This window comes from Bos javanicus, chromosome 8 (assembly GCF_032452875.1).
Source record: "Bos javanicus breed banteng chromosome 8, ARS-OSU_banteng_1.0, whole genome shotgun sequence".
Taxonomy (NCBI): domain Eukaryota; kingdom Metazoa; phylum Chordata; class Mammalia; order Artiodactyla; family Bovidae; genus Bos; species Bos javanicus.
The window spans coordinates 10,535,348-10,554,984 of record NC_083875.1 but is presented as its reverse complement, the minus strand read 5'-3'; the positions used below and the strand labels follow the sequence as shown (position 1 = coordinate 10,554,984).

At 47.8% G+C, this 19,637-nt stretch overlaps 2 protein-coding genes and 1 non-coding gene across 6 annotated transcripts in view; 2 read left to right on the top strand and 1 right to left on the bottom strand.

The window, feature by feature from the left end:
* EXTL3 (exostosin like glycosyltransferase 3) overlaps positions 1–16,619 on the top strand; it is a 144,071-nt gene extending 127,452 nt beyond the window's left edge. For 3 of the 4 annotated variants that reach the window (XM_061426805.1, XM_061426804.1, XM_061426806.1), the window contains exons 7-8: positions 1,358–14,202; positions 14,755–16,619. In XM_061426805.1, the coding sequence (XP_061282789.1) occupies positions 1,358–1,567 (210 nt within the window). In that variant the 3' untranslated portion in view covers positions 1,568–14,202; positions 14,755–16,619. The remainder of the gene's footprint in view (positions 1–1,357; positions 14,203–14,754) is intronic. The other variant, XM_061426807.1, reaches the window with a different exon arrangement.
* On the top strand, positions 12,058–12,128 carry TRNAH-GUG (transfer RNA histidin (anticodon GUG)). Its single transcript has one exon. It is a non-coding gene; the product is annotated as a tRNA-His (tRNA).
* The window catches only part of INTS9 (integrator complex subunit 9), a 128,470-nt gene continuing 123,401 nt past the window's right edge, over positions 14,569–19,637 (bottom strand). Inside the window, exons 15-17 of the mRNA XM_061426808.1 lie at positions 18,312–18,410; positions 17,116–17,253; positions 14,569–15,362 (exon numbers count right to left, since the gene is read on the bottom strand). Of these exons, the coding sequence (XP_061282792.1) occupies positions 15,186–15,362; positions 17,116–17,253; positions 18,312–18,410 (414 nt within the window). The 3' untranslated portion in view covers positions 14,569–15,185. The remainder of the gene's footprint in view (positions 15,363–17,115; positions 17,254–18,311; positions 18,411–19,637) is intronic.

Sequence of the window (19,637 nt, the reverse complement as noted above, 5' to 3'; positions counted from 1 at the left end):
CCTCCTCATCTGGCTCCTTTTCATGTCCGCATGGGCTTTTTCTGATAGCCCCTGTTTCTTCCATCAGACCTTGGGTAATCTTCCAACATCTCACCGTGCACCTGAGACCCGTTTACCGTTCCTGTCTCTGAGTCCTGCTGCTGGGCAGCGTTTCTTCTGTTGTTTCTTTCTGCATATTCTCCTCCATGTGACCCATCCCTGTTGTGCGATTTTTGACTGTGAGGTCATACTCTTTGGATGCTACTGACTGCCCTGCTTTGAGGCCTGGATCTGAGAGGGCTTGCACTTGTTTCTCTCACGTGCCTGGGCTCACCCCCTGCTTAAGACCTGTTCACGCTAAACTAGCATATTGGGACACACGGGTGACATAAGTTGTAGCCTCAGCTGTGTGAGGCCGGCTTGAGGTTATAGTTTCTCAGAGGGGATTTTCCTCCTCCTCTTGGAGCTCAGACTCAGAAGGAAGCGGTGCTTCACCACCTTGCTCTGTGGGGCCGCCTCCCACCCACGTGGCCTTCCGCTTGTTTCTGTGGCTTCAGCATGTTTCTGATCTGATTTGATGACAGTGGCTGCCCCAGCTTCTGGAAGACTGGAGTTCCTGGCTGTTTCTCCGGATTCAAGCCTTCTCACTCCTTTGACTTCTGAGGATTTCATTTCTTTCCTTACAAGCTCAGCCAGTATGTTTAAAGAGGTGGTTTCTATATTTCGTCCTGCCTTTTCGGGCATTCTCTGCTGAGGGGCTTAGATTGTCGGGGCTGCCGTGTTGCCGACGGTGAAGCTGTTGTGTTACTCTGCGTACATTCCTGATTGCTGGAAATTCATCATCATAATAACCAGTAAACTATAATATGATCACTTTCCCTTGTCTTTAAATATGACTTTCTTAAACTTCTTTTTAATGGATGTGCGGTATTTTATAATTATTTAACTAGTCCCCCTTTGATGGGTAGTTTTCCAGTATTTTCCTGTTCTTTTTAATGGATGTGCAGTATTTTATAATTAACTAGTCCCCCTTTGATGGGTAGTTTTCCAGTATTTTCCTGTTAAAAACATGAATGAAATGAACAGCTTTGTACCTACAACCTCTGGCTGTGCACCCAGGAGAAATACTAGAAGTAGAGTCACTGAGGCTTCAAGGCTTTCAGTATCTGTTGAATATGGACCATTTGGAAGGCACGTCCTTACCAACAGTGTAGCTGTCGAATATGTCCCTGTGAGGAAGAGGACTCTGTGAGTGAGCGTGGGCATCGGGCTGTGTGTCGTCGCCATGGAAACAGAGGCCTCCTAGACTGAGCTGCGGGGCCTCTGTCAATGTTAGCACCGTGGTTCTCACCCTCTGCCCTTTCTTCCCGGCTCCCAGGTGACCTCACGGTGGACTTTCCGATGCCCGGGCTGCCCTCAGGCTCTGTCACACGACGATTCCCACTTCCACGAGCGGCACAAGTGTATCAACTTCTTTGTCAAGGTGTACGGCTACATGCCCCTGCTGTACACGCAGTTCCGCGTGGACTCTGTGCTCTTCAAGACCCGCCTGCCCCACGACAAGACCAAGTGCTTCAAGTTCATCTAGGGGCCTTGCACGGCAGGGCGAGGACGAGCAGAGCGGGGGAGGCGGCTCGGGGGCCCTGGACACTGAAGGGCCTCAGGAACGCCCACCATGGTCGGGCCAGGCCCTCTGCTGGGAGAGGCGCAGGGGGGCGGGAGGGGCGGGCTGCCTTGCTCCTGAAGTGGGCGGCACCGGGCCCGGAAGCCTGGTCCCAGGCCACCAGGGCTCCCTAAACAGGGCACTGACGATAGCTTACACTGAGGACCATGGGGACTCTGGGGAGTCACTCAAACAGCTCACGAGCCCAGCACAGCTGGCTTGTGGTTTTTTAATTCACTAACAACTATTATTATTATTTAAAGAGTTTCAGATTTGCCATTCAAGGTTTATTTATATATATGTGTGTGTATATATACACATATGTGTGTGTGTGTATATGTGGGTGTATACGGATATATGCACACACACTCACAGACATATACATATGTATGTATTCGAGGGGGAGCTTGGCGTTTCTGCCCATCTCACAAAGTGAGGGTCCCACCGTGGTGGTCTGTATTTTGGTGGAGAAGGATCCTGGCCTTCCTGTATCTGGCTCATCCTTAAAGATGGTCTCCGTCCTCCCCAGGGGCCCCTGTGTGCAGAAACAAGAAAGGGCTGGCGTGGCCCCGGGGGGTCTTGCCTGAGTTCAGACCTGTGGGTTGGCTCCTTCCCCGCTTCCTGTTGCCAGCAGCGCTCTGTGGCTCGAGTTGTGCTGCACTCGAGTTCTCGGTGGGATGGAGGGCCTGTGTATTTGGGGCAGCTGAGCTTCCCTGCCTGGGACAGGTGGGTCGAGGACTCCCTGCTGGCTGTGCTATCTGTGTACTTGACCTGGCTCTCCTTTCCCTGCTGTCTGAGAGTGAAGACAGGAAGGACCGAGACCTGCAGACAGACCCCCAAATGGTTCATTTTGTTTGACCCTCCTTTTAAAGACCTGTTGTGCTTTGGCTGCAGACTTTCCTGAAGGTTCTCTCACGTACAGAGCAGATGCCTGGCGGCTACACTTCAGGGGGGTCTGAGTGGTTGGTTGCAGGTCGGCCGACTCTCTCCGGCTCAGAGCAAGTGAGCACAGCACCCTTTGATCCCCACCCGGCTGGCCGGGAGCCACAGCAAGGCACCTGCCTTGGGATGATACCTGGGTGAAATTCACCTTCCCCACCCCATCTGGACCCGCATCCTATAGTCCTAGATCCCTCAGGCCGGGTGGGTGTCAGGCTCTCCCCGGGGTTGGTTTGGTCTATGTCAGAATGATGGGAGGATAGGATTTGTTGGGTTAAGCTCAAATCCAGCCTGAAATTGAACAGGTGTTCATATCCCATATTACCACTTGCCCCTGTGGGTTTCAGTCTCTATTTTCCTGGGCTGAAATAGAAGGAAGCTTTTTTTTTCTGGAGGTGGCAGCAGTAGGGGAACTGAAGAGAGTGGTGTCACTGGCGTTGGCTGGGATGTAGCACGTGACCGCTGCCGTTATTTCTGGACACCCCGTTCCTCTGGTGAGGCTGAGTCTAGGAGGTTCCCCTCAGTGACTGAACACAAGCTCGGGCCTGTCCTGGGCACGCACATGCCTTAAGCCAGCTCCCTCCTCCCCGGACCTCCACCTCCCATGCACCTATTTCCAGGGGGCACATCCGTCTCTGACCTGCCTGCCCACCAGAGGGTCCTCTTCAGGTGTCACCTGAAGCCAGCTCTGTCCTGGAGGGAGCACCCCCTGGAGGGCTGAGGGACCTGCCCTGTTTGGGGGGCAGAACCGGGCTGTGTCTTCCTGACGTCCCTGCTGGCATCTCCCTGTGTCTCCCCTGCTGAGGCTGCTTCCTAGGAAATGGGCTCTGCTGCTTGGCAGCCCAGGGAAGGGGTCCAGACCCCCGCCTCCTGACTTTCTAATTACTCCTCCTTTGACCCTGGACTTGATTCTTTTTAGCAGTAGCCTTCTTCCCTTTGGGAAGCCAAAGAGTGTGTTGTTTTGAGCTATAAATGTGGCTGCTATTTTTATCTTGTCTCTTTTAATGTGAGGAACCCCTGGACTGCCTCTGAGCACGGGGTCCTTGGTGAGAAAGTAGCCGTGTCAGGACCCGCCGAGGTGGAGCCAGGGCACGAGGTCCTGCGTGTCAGGGACAGATCCGGAGCAGCTGGTGCTCTGAGGTGGTGGGTGACATCACAGGGCACTGAAGGGTGGTGGGGGGAGGTGACGTCGGAGCAGACGAGGGGGCTCTGTTGGACCTGAGCGTGACTCTGACTTGGAGGAGCCGGGACTGCAGGCTCTGGTGGACATGGGCCGCGTCTGTAAAGGACACTCCTCACGGCGAGAGGCGGGGGCAGGGATCTCGGGGGCCTGGTCCGGTCTCCCAGAGAACAGCCATCACATTTTGCAAGATGGGTTAGGGGGCCGCCCAGATCCAGGCTTCCAGTGCCTTTGACGCCTGTTGTTTACCTTGGGGAGTCCAGAGTCGTCTGCGCCACCTGGCTGACTCCTGGAGCCTGGCACAGCCCTGCAGACACACGAGACGTCGTCAGCTGTTCCGTGAACGCCCACTGCCGTCTGCGCTCCTAGAGCCCAGCGCATCCTTGCTCCCCAGTGGGCCAGTCTGCTCTCTCCCGAGAGACACCCACCTGAGGGGAGGCACCCACCAGACTTGCGCCGTGGGCCTCCGCCTGTGTGCGCCGCTCCAGCAGGGCCCGGGCACCGTGCCCCAAGGAAGAGTCCCTCCGGAGCGGCCTGCCTGTGTGAATGTGGGCGCTCCTCTCTGCAGCGCTTGTGTTCTGGAGGGGCAAGCTCTACTAATACCCACGCCATGTCCATCCACCCCACCCCTTTTCCAGTCATGAGCACAATGGTCTTACGTTGGGTTTTTGTAAAAAAAAATAAAAAATAGAAAATGGAGAATACAAGCAGCTTGGAGGTCTTTTATGATTTTTCTCTGCAGGACGGAGGAGTGGCCGGAGGGGAGGTGCCTCCTGGTTCCAGGAACCCCCCACCCCCCACCCACTGTGCACGGCCTGTGGCCCCTTCTTCCTGCACGGCTGTGCTTTCCTCGGGCCTGGAGTGGCCTGCATGCCTGAGCCCAGGTGATGCTGTTGGGGGCATGGGCAGCCTTGCGCATATCTAGTGTCCGTTTCCAGGATGGGTCACTAGATTAGATCTAGAGGAACTTAGGTGTCACTGATCTGGTTTGAGTGCAGACATGGGATGGCACGGGGTACATGTTTCCCACCTCTCTCACGGTGACTTTTAAGTGTGTGTGGCGTGGTACTAGGGAGCTCCCTGTGTGTTCCCTGGCCCAGAGCAGGGGGCTGGTTTATAATGGCCCCGTCAGGGGTCACGAAAAGCACGTGCATCTAGCTGGTGCTTAACTGGCTGCCTGTGGTCCCAGGCTTCTGCTCAGCCACGGGATCAGAGCCATCCTCAGGGAGAGAACACTGAGTCAGACTTGGAGATGGATGGAGACAGGAAGGAGGATGGGAAGCCAGGGAGAAGCTGAGTTGGGGTGCTCCTCTCTGGGTTTGGCAGTTGCGAGTTTGGACACGGACTTGGGCAAACTTTGGGAGATGGTGAGGGGAAGAGAAGCCTGGTGTGCTGTAGTCCATGGGGTCGCGAAGAGTTGGGCATGACTGGAAGACTGAACAGCAATGAGAACCCTAAGAATGCCTGGGACGGGAAGCCCAGCATTACTCGGAAAGGAAGGTTGACAACTGATGAGGTAGGTTTGTGGCAGGTGAGGGGGAGGATGATGTCGTATCAGGTGGGGATGCCTGCCTAGGTCTGGAGTGGTGGCTGCCAGGGTGCTGTTCTTCCAGCCAGCCATCTCCTTGTTATAACTTGTCCCAGGACCAGGGAAGCTTGAGGAAGTTGCACCAGGCTGTGGAAATGGGGGTCTCACTAGATGCAGAGGTGACACGTCTAACTTGGGTTCTGTTCCCAGGTTACTTAGTTCTGGCTTGGACCTAACAAGGTAAACCAAAGTGGTCAATGTTAGTGGTTGATATTATTGTCATTGAAATAGAAGATTCCACAATATTTGCAAAACTGTGGTTAAGAAAGTGTGTTTAAAGATGCTGGATTCAAATCCTGGGTCACCCATTAAACTGTGGTGGGAAACATGTTATATTTTAAACTTCTCATCTATAAAATGGTAAGACTTGTGCCCCCATCTTGAAGACATGTTGAAAATGAACGTTTATGTGACGAGTCCACTCTGGCATACAAGAGAAGTGGACTATTGGGGTAACATACCGGAAGGTTCTCAGTGGCTGTTTCTCCACTTGTTTTTTAAAAAGCTTACTTAAGTTGGAGGGTAATTACAGTGTTGTGGTGGTTTTTGCCTTAAGTGAATATGAATTGGCCGTAGGCATGTGTGTGTCCCCCGATCCTGAGCCTCCCACGCCCCACCCTCCCCCGCCCATCCCCCCGGGTCGCCACAGAGCCCTGGCATACGTCAGACTCTGCTTGGTTATCTGTTTACTCGTGGTGATATATATGTTTCAGTGCTGTTCTCTCAAATCACCCCACCCTCTCCTCCACCGTGTCCAGAAGTCTGTTCTTTGTCTCCTTTGCTGCTCTGCGCGTAGGGTCATCAGTACCATCTTTCAAGATGCCCTATATATGCGTTAATGTATGGTATTTATCTTTGTCTTTCTGACTTCCCTCTGTATAATAGGCTCTAGGTTTATCTGCCTCGTTAGAACTGACTCACGTGCGTTCCTTTTTGTATCTGAGTGTTATTTCAGTGTGTGTATGTGCCACAACATCCTTATCCACTCATCTGCGGGTGGGCATCCAGCAGTTGTCAGTAGTGCTGCAGGAAATGCTGGGGTCCGTGTGTCTTTTTCAGTTCTGGTCTCCTCAGGGTATATGCCCAGTAGTGGGATTGCTGGGTGGTGTGGTAGTTTTATTCCTAGTTTTTAAGGGAATCTCCACACTGTTCTCCATAGTGGTTTTATCAGTGCTTGCATTTCCATCAACAGTGCAAGAAGTTCCCTTTTCTCCACGCAGTCTCCAGCATTTATCGTTTGCAGGCCGTTTTGATGATGGCCATTCTGACCGGTGTGTGATGATACCTTTTTGTGGTTTTGATTTGCATTTCCACTTGTTTTAATGCCAGCTCATTCAGGTCTCAGCTGAAGCACTGTCTTCAAGAAACCCACCCTGCTCAGAAGTTGCTGCTTACCCACCCTCACCACTGTCTCCTGTTGTGGGGGCTGCCCTGGCACTGTCATATAGGTGTGCTCCCCACACCAGGTTGTGAGCCTCCGCAGAGCAGAGCACTGGAGCGCATTGCCACATATGTGTTTTGTAGATATTCCCCCAGTTTGGAGGTTGCTTATCCATTTTATGGTATCTTCTGATGAGCAGAAGCTTTTTTGCTGAGATCTAATTTATAACTTTTTTTTTCTTTTTTGTTGCTTTCTGTGACTTGAGAGCCCTGTGCCTAACCCAAATCATGAAGGTATTCTTTTAATTTTTCCACTAAAAGCTGTACAGTCCAGGCTCCATCTCAGGTTAATACTTGTGTATGGTGTGTGGTAGTGGTCGAGGTTCTATTTTTTTTTTTTTTTTGGGCTGTCTAGCTGTTCCAGCTCCACTTGTTAAAAAAGAATTTCCTTTCTCCATTCAATTGATTGGGGCCTTTCTTGACAACATAATGACTGTCTGAGCTCTCTCTTCTGTTACTGATTTGTTGCTAATACCAGGCTGTCTGGATAAATGTAGTTTTTTTGTTTGTCTTGAAACAAAAGTAGCATAAATTCTGTAACTTGCTTATCTTTCTTAGAATTGCTTTGAGTGTTTATAGTTACATTGTATTTCTATAAATTTTAGAATTAGTTTGTCAATTTTTTTCTAACCTGCTGGAATTAAATTTTTAAAAAATTCTTATAAAATACATAGAACTTAAAATGATTTCAGCCACTTTTATTTTTTAATTGAAGTATAGTTGATTTACCATGTTAATTTCTGCTGTACAGCAAAGGGACTCAATTATACATATATATATTTTTAAAATATTTTTTGATTATGGTTTATCACAGGATACTAAATGTAGTTCCTGTGCTGTGCAGTAGGATCTTGTTTATCTCTTCCATATGTAATAGCTTACATCTGCTAACCTCCCACGCTATCTCTCCCCTAAACCTCTCCCCTCTGACAACTATATCTTCTCTCTGTTTCTATTTCATAGATAGGTTCATTGTGTCATAATTTAGGTTCCACATATAAGTGATATGTGGTATTTCTCTCTCACTCTGACTGCATGCAGCGTGTATGATAATCTCTGGTTGCATCCGTGTTGCTGCCAATGGCATTATTTTTCTGGCTCAGTAGTATTCCCCTGTATATATGCACTGCATCGTCATCCATCCGTCGGCCAGTAGGCGTTTAGGCTGTCTCCATGTCTTGGCTGTTGTGAGCGGCGCTGCTCTGGACATACAGGTGCCTGTATCTTTTGGATTAGAGTTTTGTCTGGGCATTTGCCCAGGCGTGGGATTGACGGTGATGAGAATTCTTTGCCTATCATCTCTTCTAGGAGTTTTATGTGTCCCATCTTATGTTTAAGTCTTCAGACCCTCATCCTGAATTTATTTTTGTGTATGGTAAGAGGATGTGTTCTAACTTCAACTCACATGTGGCATTTTAGCCACTTTTAAGTATACAGTATAATGGCAGTAAGAACATTCACGATGTATAACCATCACCACCAGCTATTTCTAGCACTTTGTCTTCCTGGGTAGAAAGGCTGTGCCCATTAAGCTGGAACTCTCCATTTCCCCTTCCTTCCAGCCCCTGACACAGCCTCCGTTATTTTTCTATGAATTTGTCTATTCTGGACAAACATATAAATGGAGTCATAGAGTATTACAGCTTTTTTGGTCTGGCTTTTTAAATATAGCATGTTTCAAGGTTCATCTATCTTATAGCATGTATCAGAATTTCATTCTTTTTTATGGTTGGACAATGGTTTCTTGTTTGTGTACAAACAATTGCAGCATGAAATACTGGTTATCCATTCACCTGTTGATGGATACTTGGGTTACTTCCATGTTTTGGCCATTGTAAATACTGTGATGAACATGGATGTACAAATTTCTTTTGTGTAGATACCAATGAGTGGAATTGTTGGATCATATGGGAACTCAATATTTAACTTGCTGAGGAATGGCCAAACTGTTTTCCCACAGCTGCTGTTCCATTTAATACTCCCACCAGCCACACACAAGGGTTCAGTGTCTTCACATCCTTGCCATTACTTGCTTTATAATTAATAATTTTAAAATAGCCATCCTAGTAGATAGATGTGGAGTGCACCTCACCCAGGGTCTGATGGACATTTGCCTAACGACTAACCATGGGCAGTCCCTTTTCATGTACTTATTGGCCATTTGCATTTATTATTCAGAGAAATGACTATTCAAGTCCTTTGCCCATTGGAAAGATATCGGTTGGGGACTTCCCTGGTTAAGCCTTTGCCTTCCAAGGCAGGGGATTCGATCCCTCGTTGGGGAGCTAAGATCCAACATGCCATGGTCAAAATAACCAAAACAAACAAATGAAAAAAGAGGCAATACTGTAACAATAAAGATTTAAAAAATGGTCCACATAAGAAATTTTTTAAAAAGCTTTTTAAAACTGGGTTGTTTATTGTTGCTGTTATGGGATTTTGATGAGATTATATTGAATCTGTAGACCAGTGGGTAGAATTGAAATATAATAATACTGAGTCTCTAATCCATAAGCATGCTGTTCTCTCTTCATGTATTCAGATCTTCCCTAATTTCTATCATCAAAAAATTTGAGGCTTTTTATGTAGAGATCTTACACATCTTTTCAAAAGTTTATTCCTAAGTACCTCTTTTCACACTATTATGAGTGGAACTGCTGATTTTTAAAAAGTTCTTTTTCTAATTACTTATTACTAATTCTAGTAGTTGTTGGGATTTTCTTTTTTAATTGTTTGGAGGATAATTACAATATTGTGATGTTTTTGTGATACCTCAGCATGCATCGGCCACAGGTATACATGTGTCCCCCCCCGCCCCCCCGCCCCATCCTGAATGCCCCTCCCGCCTCATCCTATCCCTCTGGGTTGTCCCAGAGCGCTGGCTTTGCTGCCCTGCTTCATGCACTGAAGATTTTCTGTGTAAGTAGTCTTTTGCTCATAGTCCTGGAAATCTGCCCCTGTATCCTTGGGAGAAGTCTGGGAGGAACCTGTACCTGGTCTGTTCTTCTGGTGAGCTAAGTCCTCAGAGACAAGCAATGCACAGGATATAACAGGTGTTAATAAATGCTCAGAGGGGTAGAAGGGCCCACAGATGACTGGAAAAGGCTTCGTAACATCAAAGTTCTTTATTTTGAAAGTATTGTGAACATTGTAATCTAGTTAAAAATTTATGTAATCTTAGGAAACCTTTAGTTGATAATGTGTTTGGTAAACCCAAATTACAGTATGTGAATTACAGTTACTTTTCATTTGTGACTGATTTCATAGTTGTATGCCACGGAGACATAAACTGCCTTAGAAAATATTGCTATGGTTTATTGTAGAGAAGTGTAAAAGATAAATTCTGCTAGCATAAGAGTGATCATGCACAGGACTTATCTCTTCCCCCCACTCCCAGTGGCTTCAAATAACAATATAAGAGAAAGAAGAAATATTCTTCATGCTTAATGGTAAGATGTGTGCAAAACACCTCTCAATGATCTGTGGTTCTATGACTCAAAAAATGCTTAAGTGTAATACATGTAAGTCCCCCCTGTTTTATTGAGATGTTATTGATATATAGCATATGTAAGCTGAGGGTGTACAACATGATTTGATACACATATTACACAGAGAAATGATTACCACAATAAGGTTAACTCTGTCCTGTCACATAATTGCCACTTCTGTGGTAATAACTTTTAAGATCTACTCTCAGCAGCTTTCAAGTATATCCTATGGCATCGTTAATTACAGTCACAATGCTGTCCCTTAGATCCCTACAACTTAGCCGTCTTCTAGCTGGACATTTGTATCTGGCCCTTGACAACCACCACTCCTCATCTTTGAGATTCTCCGTGAGTGAGGCATACAGTGCTGGCATTTCTCTGACTCATTTCATTTCACCCTTAAGGTCCATCCATGTTGTTGTCAAAGGCAGGAATTCCTTCTTTTTAATGGCTGAATATTGTGCATTGTGTATGTCCCACATTTAAAAAAATCCTTTATCAAGGGAAACTTCAGTTTTCGTGTCGTGGCTATTTTGAATAATGCTACGGTGAACACGGGGATGCAGCAATCTCTTCAGGGTAACTTTTCATTCCCTTGGGGTATATGCCCAGGATTGGGGTTGCTGCATCATATGGCAGTTCTACTTTTAACTTTCTGAGGAACAGCAATGCTCTTTTCCATAGTGACTGCACCAATTGACACCCCCACCGGTAGTGCACGAAGGTTCCCTTTTCTCCACATCCTTGACAAGACTTGGTATTTCTCATCTCTTGGTAGTAGCCATGCTGACCCGTGTGAAATGGTGCCTCATTGAGTTTTGATTTCCATTTCCCTAATGGCTTATCGTGTTGAGCACCTTTTTGTGCGCCTGCTGGCCATCCCTATGTCTTCGGAAAAATGTACATTCAAGTCTTGTGCCCATTTTTAAGTGAGGTGGTTTTCTGCAATCAATTTCTATGAGCTCCTTATATATTTTAGCTATTAACCTCTATCAGATAGTTTGCAAATATCTTCTCCCATATGATCACCTTTTCACTTTGTTGGGTCCCTTTGCCATGCACAGAGTTCCTTCTAGTTTGCTACTAGTCCCAGTTGTTGATTTCTCCCTGTTGCTTGTTTTTGGTGTCTTTGCCAAAAATTGTTGCCAAGACCAGTGTCGAGCTTTCCCCGTTTTCTTCTAACACGTTTACAGTTTGGGTCTTACGTGTAAGTCTTTCTTCTTTCAAGTTAATTTTTATGAGTGGTATAAGGGGGAGGGGGACCAATTCATTCTTCTGTGCATGGTTATCTAATTTTCCCAATGCCATTTACTGAAAAGACTGTTCCTTCCCCACTGAGTCTTATGGACTCCCCTGTCGGATATTAGTTGACTGTATGTGTATGTGTGCATTTATTTCTGGGCTCTCAATTTTGTTTCACTGGCCCATGTGTCTGTTTTTATGAGCTTTTATTAAGCTTAAAATGAGGAACTGTGCCTCCAGCTTTCTTTTTCTTTTTTTTTTGGCTATTCAGGATCTTTTGTGCTTCCATACAAATTTTAGAGTTTTTTTCTTCTCTGAAAGTTGCAACTGGAATTTTGAGAGGAATTGCATTGAATCTATAGATGGTGAAATGCTTTTACGATGTGATTAAGTCTAAAATGTGATCCAGGAACAGTGTTGGCTGCAGCCTTCAGCAAGACCAGACGAGTTTGCCTCAGTTCTACACTATCCATCTCCATAATTCAGTGGTACCTTCCTTCAGAATTGTAATTGGTTATTTTTACTGCATTCTAGGGCTTCCCTGGTGGCTCAGTGGTAAAGAATCTGCCTGTGGTGCAGGAGACCCAGGTTCGATCCCTGGGTTGGGAAGATCCCCTGGAGAAGGAAATGGCAACCCACTCCAGTATTCTGGCCTGTAGAATCCCATGGACAGAGGAGCCTGGCGGGCTACAATCCATGGGGCTGCGAAGAGTTGGACATGGCTGAGTGACTAAACTAGCAGGTTTGAAAGAGTAATGTTATTTGCCCACAGTTGCACAGCAGTGAGTTTGTGAGCACTGAGGTTTTCTGCCTTCACAGTGTGGCATGAGACGGTGAGACGGCACTCAACTTGCCTCGTGGCTGTTGGGGAAACACTGGACTTGGGCCCCCTTTCCTCACCAGGCTGCTGGGCTCACATGAATACGTGATCATACAGCTTTGGAGGTTTCTTCGCTCTCATTTCTGTTGATACTTCATTGTACAGGTAAACCTCATTTCATTGTTCTCTGCAGGTACTGCATTTTTTTTTTTTTTTTTAAACAAATCAAAGGTTTGTGGTAACCCTGTGTCGAGCAAGCCCATCGGTGCCATGCTTCCAACAGCATTACTTTTAAATTAAGGTCTGTACACTTAAAAAAAAAATGCTCTTGCACATTTAATAGACTGCAATATCAATGTAACTTTTACATGCACTAGGAAATGAAAAAATTCATGTGATTTGCTTTATTGAGATTTATTGTCGTGGTCTGGAAGCAAACTAACAGTATCTCCAAGGTAAGCCTGTAGTTTGGAAAAGCCAACTTCTGCCTTAATAGGACAACTGTGAGGCCCCAAAGCTTCAAGCCGTCCAGGGGTCAAGAAGAGTAGTTTGTTACCTTTACTTAAAAAGGAATGAACAGGGCTGTCTCCTCTTCGCCAGCTCTGTGATCCCTGGTGGTCACACATGATGGTACAGTGAGGCAGAAACCACTTGCTGGTGATGGGTTTTGGGAAAGTCACCCTCTGTACCTCAGTTTCCTTGTCCAGCACTTAGATGTTCTCTGTTTTCAGCTACTAAACGGGATAATTTGCTACACGGCAATAGATGCTGTTTTACAGAAAGCAAAGAAGTGAGAAAACCGGGTTCCTTCTCACTGGTTTTAATGGCTTTTCAATTACTATGTCATCACGAGGTTAATCATTAGATTTTATTAGCATTTTTCTAAACATCAGCCTCTGCCCCAGGTTGGTATCAATGGGCTGCGCTTCCGACAGCAGGTCCCACCGTTTTTTCTGGGTCGTCTTCTCACCGGTCTGGTTTGGTATCCAGATACCCAGATTCTAGGCAGTTATTCATACACGCTGTCTCCTAACGCTCTGCAGGGCAGGATCTAGATTTTCTCTGCTCTAACAAATGATTCTTTGTGTCTTCTTGACTGGCTTCTGCCATGAAGTAGGTGGTGATGATAGCCGAAACCTTCATAATTTCCTAATTATTTCCTGCCCAACAGTCTATCAACTAATTTACACTCACAGAGTGTTTGTCTCTCTAGTGACCATCTCTCGAGTAAGACCTTGGAACTGATTCCCTGGGATTACTTAAGCCCTTAACAGAAATCCAGCTTGGACAAACCCAAGCCATTCCTGGGCATGTCACTCACTGTTAGAGGACATTTGATTTCTTTCTATTTTATGCTGCTTTTGCATTTTTCAAGATGTTAAGAAGACTTTAAAAAACCTTACCTTGATTTCTCTCAAATTTTGTTAGGAAGCATGCCTTCACGTGCCGCATATTTACAACTCTCCTAAGCACGAGCTAAATTTTCATAGCCCTGGCATGTCCATCTGTTGCGATGTCCATCTTCCCCCACTGTTTACTGTGGACACACTCGAGGCCCCTTGACTGGAGTGACCTGTACCTTGGGAAGCACAAACCTGTGGAAACATGTCTGTATCCAACCAAGGCTGGCCCAGCTGGAGATGGCAAAAATGAAGTTGTGTTTTCCCTTCTCTAAGGAAGAACTGCTTCCCAGGGACAGGGCCATTTCAGAGAGAGAACTGACAGTCAACTCTCTGTAAAATCTGAGCAGGTAGAGTTTTACATGCTACAGTTCTTGGGTCACTCAAGCCTGCTGTGATGCTCTGCTGCTGCCCAGGCTGGAGGACTGACTTCCAACTGAATTTCAACCAGTTTGAAAAGACGGTAAGCATTTGCTTCTGCTGTAGGCCAGTTCTAAGACTTGCGTGCTACTCCCCACCCCCACATCTTAATACAGAGCTGGCATGAGTGTGACAACTGACGCTATCTTAGACTAGATGGAATCTGGTAAATACCTGTTTCCAACAATTCCATTATTGCAGATGCAGGCGTCTGAGTTTAATGTGCAGGCATGCGGACAATCTGTGGGAAGGGCAGTGACAGGAGAGTGGAGCCTAGTTCAGGCCCTCCCCCAGAAGGCCAAGGTCAGTGTTAGTGGTCTGTGCTGCTGTTTTCCATACAGATACAGCTCAGATCAAGTTAAGCACCCTTTTATACAACTGAAGAAATACATTAATGCACACACCAAACTAAAATTTGCCAAGTTCAGTTCTGTATATTTTCATATCTTTTCATAGATGCTAAGTGAATGCATAAATCCTAGGTTCAACAGAACACAGCTACTTCTATAAAAAATAAATTTTATTAACAAAATGAGCTCACATTATAAAAGAAAATGAACCTTTGCTAATTTCTTGGCATCGTCTTTCTTACCAGGTACAGCACTGTAGACAACAAAATAAAATCAAAGACCAGTTGCTCTGCCTGAGGCCTGTGAAACTGTGACAAACAGGCCACAAGTCATCTTTCACGTTCCTCCCACCACCGACCCGACGCAAAGCTGCTGTGACTCTCACTCCTCCTCAGCCTGTTGCCTTACCTGCCTGGCTACGCAGGCCTGGGAAGGACACACGCCTAAAGTTTAAAGGGAGAGCTCTTTCCTCAAACAGTGCTGAGAATCCAGACTGCGAGGTTCTGGCTGTAACTCCTGAGAAGGTATCTCAAAAGCCGCTTCTTTGTTCTTCGAGCCAGAGCCCACCACCACCGAGACCCACCAGCTGCGGGTCTTCCCTTCCTCCGCTGGGGGCTGGCAGCTGCAGTGGAGGACGCAGCGGTCCGGGGATGTGGAGGCGGCACGGGCCTTCCCCTCAGAACTTCTGAAGGAACTTGAGGACCAGGTCCCGCAGGCGGACCCGGAGCACCTCGTCGTCGTCACAGATGATATGGGTCGAGTCTTCCTCAATCTGGATGAGGGTCTCGGCTTCTTGCAGCAGGACGATATGGCCCTTGGCTGTGTCTTCTACCTTGATGTCGCTGAAGCCGTGCTGCACCGAGAGAAAAGGGGCAGGAAGGCATTTTAGCGTCTGAGATGCTCCTTCCCTGGTGGCTCACACGGTAAGTGAGGACTTGGCCTGCAGTACAGGAGACCCGGCGGACTCCAGTTCATGGGATTGCGAAGAGTCGGACATGACTGAGCAACTAACGCTTTCACTTTCCTTTCCAGCGTTGGCTACACTGAACATTCTAGAAACTGGCATTTTGGACTCTCCTCAATACAGTTCTTCAGAGCAGTCCCAGGACCTACTACAGCAATAGAATTCCAGGTGAAGCTCCCAACCATGCAAAAATCTCATACAAAACACAACAGAATTCCTACCACCTGCTTAAGCTTTTGTGTATCATCTGAGGAGCACATCAAGGCACCTGGGTTCAGGAGGCTGGGTGTTCCATCCCAGCCTCTGGGCCACACCTGTAAAAACCCTCCACTCTGTCCCAGGAAGATGCCTTCCTCACCACAGGTACCAGTGACCTTGTGATCTGGCAAGTCCCTGCCAAAGGGGAAGACGAAGCAGTGTATCAAATACTTCTCCAGGGCCCCCTCCCATGCTAACTCAGAATTTCCTTACACATTAGATGTAAAGTTGAGAAAGAAGAAAAGAAGTGGAAAGAAGAATGATTTGCCTGAGAAGGACACAAGATAGGTAATAATCATGACCTAGGGAGGTTCTCCGTCTTTGGCACAGAAAGGGATGTTCCTCCTGCATGAGGAGATCGGGGCAGAAACTGGAGTGGGAAATAGTCGGGTCCTAGAGATCAACTCCTGGGAAAGCCAGACAGAAGTAAATAAGATCTTTCTGGGAAAGCAAGGTGTTTCAAGTTTTCAAGAAACAAGTGAAGTTCAAGAAACAAGTGAAGTGTGAGTCCCATCAGTACAGCCGGGGGCGAGACATGGTCAGGAGGAACGCTGGTGTGTGCACAGCACACGGGGTCCCCAAGGGGTGTCCCCACATCTCTAGGGGTCAGGGGAGCCCAACAAAGACAAAGCCTTTAAGATTGGAAAGCACTGAGGTACTGAGTTAGTCTGGACAAAAGGCAGTAACTAACTTAGAAGAAAATCTCTTTTCCTGGAATAGTTTCTAGTGCTAACTGCAGTTCTTCCCGCAAGCAGCAGCATGAAAAATACTATCTTTAGCCAATTGCTTCTCTTTTCTGTCAAGGACTCTAATTTTGATGCCAAAACTGTGGTCTCTGAAGCCAGAATTACAAAACACTTTCAGGTTAATAAATTCTTTTTCCTCTTACTTGTAGTCATGAAATCTATTCCACCAGCCACCAGGGATGAAGAGTGGGAGGGGTGCTGACCTGGGGAGGGACCACCATCCTCCACCATGACCGCCTGCTTCTCTCTCCCATCTGGGAGTCACTGGCCCCATTCCCTGAGCGCCAGGGGATCAGGACCCCTCTGCCCACACCACACTGGCATCTCCTCTGAGCCGGCCATGCAAAGGGTCTTCTCATACAAAAGTGGGGCCCTAAGGGGGCAGACCCTTCTTTCCTGGCCGGCCCCCTGCCCGATGTGTCACAGCTGTTTCTTCAGAAAGGCTCCTCTTTGGTCTGGTTCCCACAAGAAGTGGGGCTGGGGCACAGTCTTGTGGCAGCCTGGTAGTGGGGTAGGGGGAGGAAGGTCAGCTCCCCTCTTAACTCTAAAGCTCCCGCCTGGTTCGGGGACAGCACACGGACTCCCGGGAGGGACGCCAGCGTGGTCAGATGGCGCATGCGCAAGCCCACAGCGCTCACCTTCTCCAGCGTCTGCACGAACTGGTCCACAGGGATGGAGCCACTCAGCAGAGGCTTCAGAACCTTGCAGTCTGGAATGTCGTCACTTGCCCGCTTTCGCTTCTTGCCGCCTGTGGGCTGGGCGGGCCTGGGCGGAGGCTGGGCAGGAGGAAAACAGGGGTCTCGTCAAGAAATCACCTAGGAGCCCCAGGTCGGTGCAGGCCACCCGTGGGACCCTCTTCCTGGGAGGGCCAGGGCCTGGCCCGGTGCCGCTGTGCCCTGTGTTCAGGGCTGTCCAGCTGGATCTCCACACAGTACACACAAGCTAAAGCCAACGAGCCACAGAATCATCACCTCAGCTGGCAAAGACACCTTCCTTTTAGCAAGATTCGTTTTTAATTTTCAGTTGACTCAATTCAGTCGTGTCCGACTCTGTGACCCCCGTGGGCTGTAGCCCCCCAGGCTCCTAAGTAAATTCTTAATAACCCACGTTGGCAGCTGGGCCTGGAGCAGTAGGTACCAGGGCTGAGGACACAGGCTGTGGGGCCAGACTGACCGGTTACAGTCCTTCCGTCAAGAAAACGAAGGGCAGAGCAACTGCCCCTACAGTGGTGATAGTAGAGGACTCTGTGAGGCCTCAATAAGACAATGGCTGGTCAGGACCTGGTCCCGCGCCCAGCACCGTAAGCGGCTGCTACGGGCACACAACCCTGGGGGATGACAGTGGCAGAGCCCAGCCCTGACGGGGGTCCCCACAAGGGTGAAGACGGGGGCCCAAACAGCGGTTCCCAGCCCTTGGCCTGACTGCTTCGGGGCCCCCGAGGGCAGGGGCTGCGTCTGCTGTTGGGTCTACCTTCCCTCCCACCTCATGCCTGCGGGCTCAGGACGGACACCCAATGAGAGTTTGTCTCCTGAGCACCACTGGGGGAGCCGATGCTCCTGGAGCTGTGATGGCTCTAGAATGGTGGGCGGCCCCGTCCCTATGAATAATTGTTTCTCCTCTCTTTTCTCTCTCCAAGGCACGTAGCCAGAGAAATAAGTAGTGCCCTTCCCTTCAGATCTGGTCCCTCAGGAAGTCTGACCTCTACCATCTGCTGGTGTGGGCAGCACTGTCCTGGCAGCTGGCTGGAATGTCGGCACCTTCTCAGGAGGAAGGGTTCCAGTCCCCACAGGCCCTGGAGGTTCCTCTTGCAGCCCAGCCCAGCCTCCCCCGATACCTGAAGAACATGCTTGTTATCTTTCGTGTGCAGCACAGCCGAGACGGTTGCCAAGGAAATGCCAGGCTTAATCTCCATGGGCACCAGCGAGTCTGCAAGCTGGGAGCAAAGACGGGGGTTTCAGTCAGGTTCCCTGTAAACTGGGGGCAGAGGGTGCTGCAGCCGTGCTGCCCAGGGTGAGGGGTTAGGAGGCCACGCTGGGCCACCGTGCCCAGCTCAGGGATGGACAGTGAGAAACCGAAAGTTGTACAATGACAGCAGGAGCCTTTAACGCCCCACTTACATCAGTGAATGGATCACCCAAACAGAAAATCAATACGGAAACACTGGCCTCAAATGATACATTAGCCCAAATGGACTTAATAGAGAGAGAGAACATTCTGTCCACAAACAGCAGAATATACCTTCTACCCAAGTGTACGTGGAACATTCTCCAGGAGAGATCAAACGTGAGGCCACAGTACAAGTCTCAGCAGATTTTAAGAAGACTGAAATCATATCAAGTATCTTTTCCAACCATAATGCTATGAAACTGGAAATCAACTACATGAAAAGAACTCACACAAGTGCGGAGGCTAAGCAATGTGCTACTCTACAATGAGCCACTGAGGCGATCAAAGAAGAAATGAAAATACCTGGAGACAAATGAAAATGTAAATACAGTGATTCAAAGTCTTTTTAACACATGCTTATATGGTCATTTATGACAAAGGAAGCCAGAAGATACAATGGGGAAGACAGTCTCTTCAATAAATGTTACTGGGAAGACTGGACAGCGATATGCAAAGTCTTGTACCACATAAAACAAACTTAAAATGGATTAAAGACTTAAAATATAAGACCTTAAACCATGAAACTCCTGGAACAAAACACAGGCATCTTCAACACGGGTCTTTTGTCAATTTTATTTCTGGATGTATCTCCTCAAGTATGGGATTCAAGAGCAAAGATAAATGAGACTGCATCAAAAAAAAAAAGCTTTTGCACAATGAAGGATACGGTCAATAAAACAAGAAGGCTGCCTACGGTAAAGGAGAAGGTATTTACAAATGATGCACCAGCTAATCCAGAATTCACAGGGAACTCCTACAACTCCACATACCCACTCTGAAAATGGGCAGAAGACCCAAATAGGCATTTTTCCAAATAAGACATAGAGATGGCCAGTTACTAATCATCAGGCAAGTGGATATCAACACCACAACGAGGTGTCACCTCATACCTGTCAGAATGGTGGTTGTCAAAAAGACAGCAAATAACTGGTGGTGAGAATATAAGACAGGAGAACACGGGCGCACTGTTGGTGCGGTGGGAGATTGGCGGAGG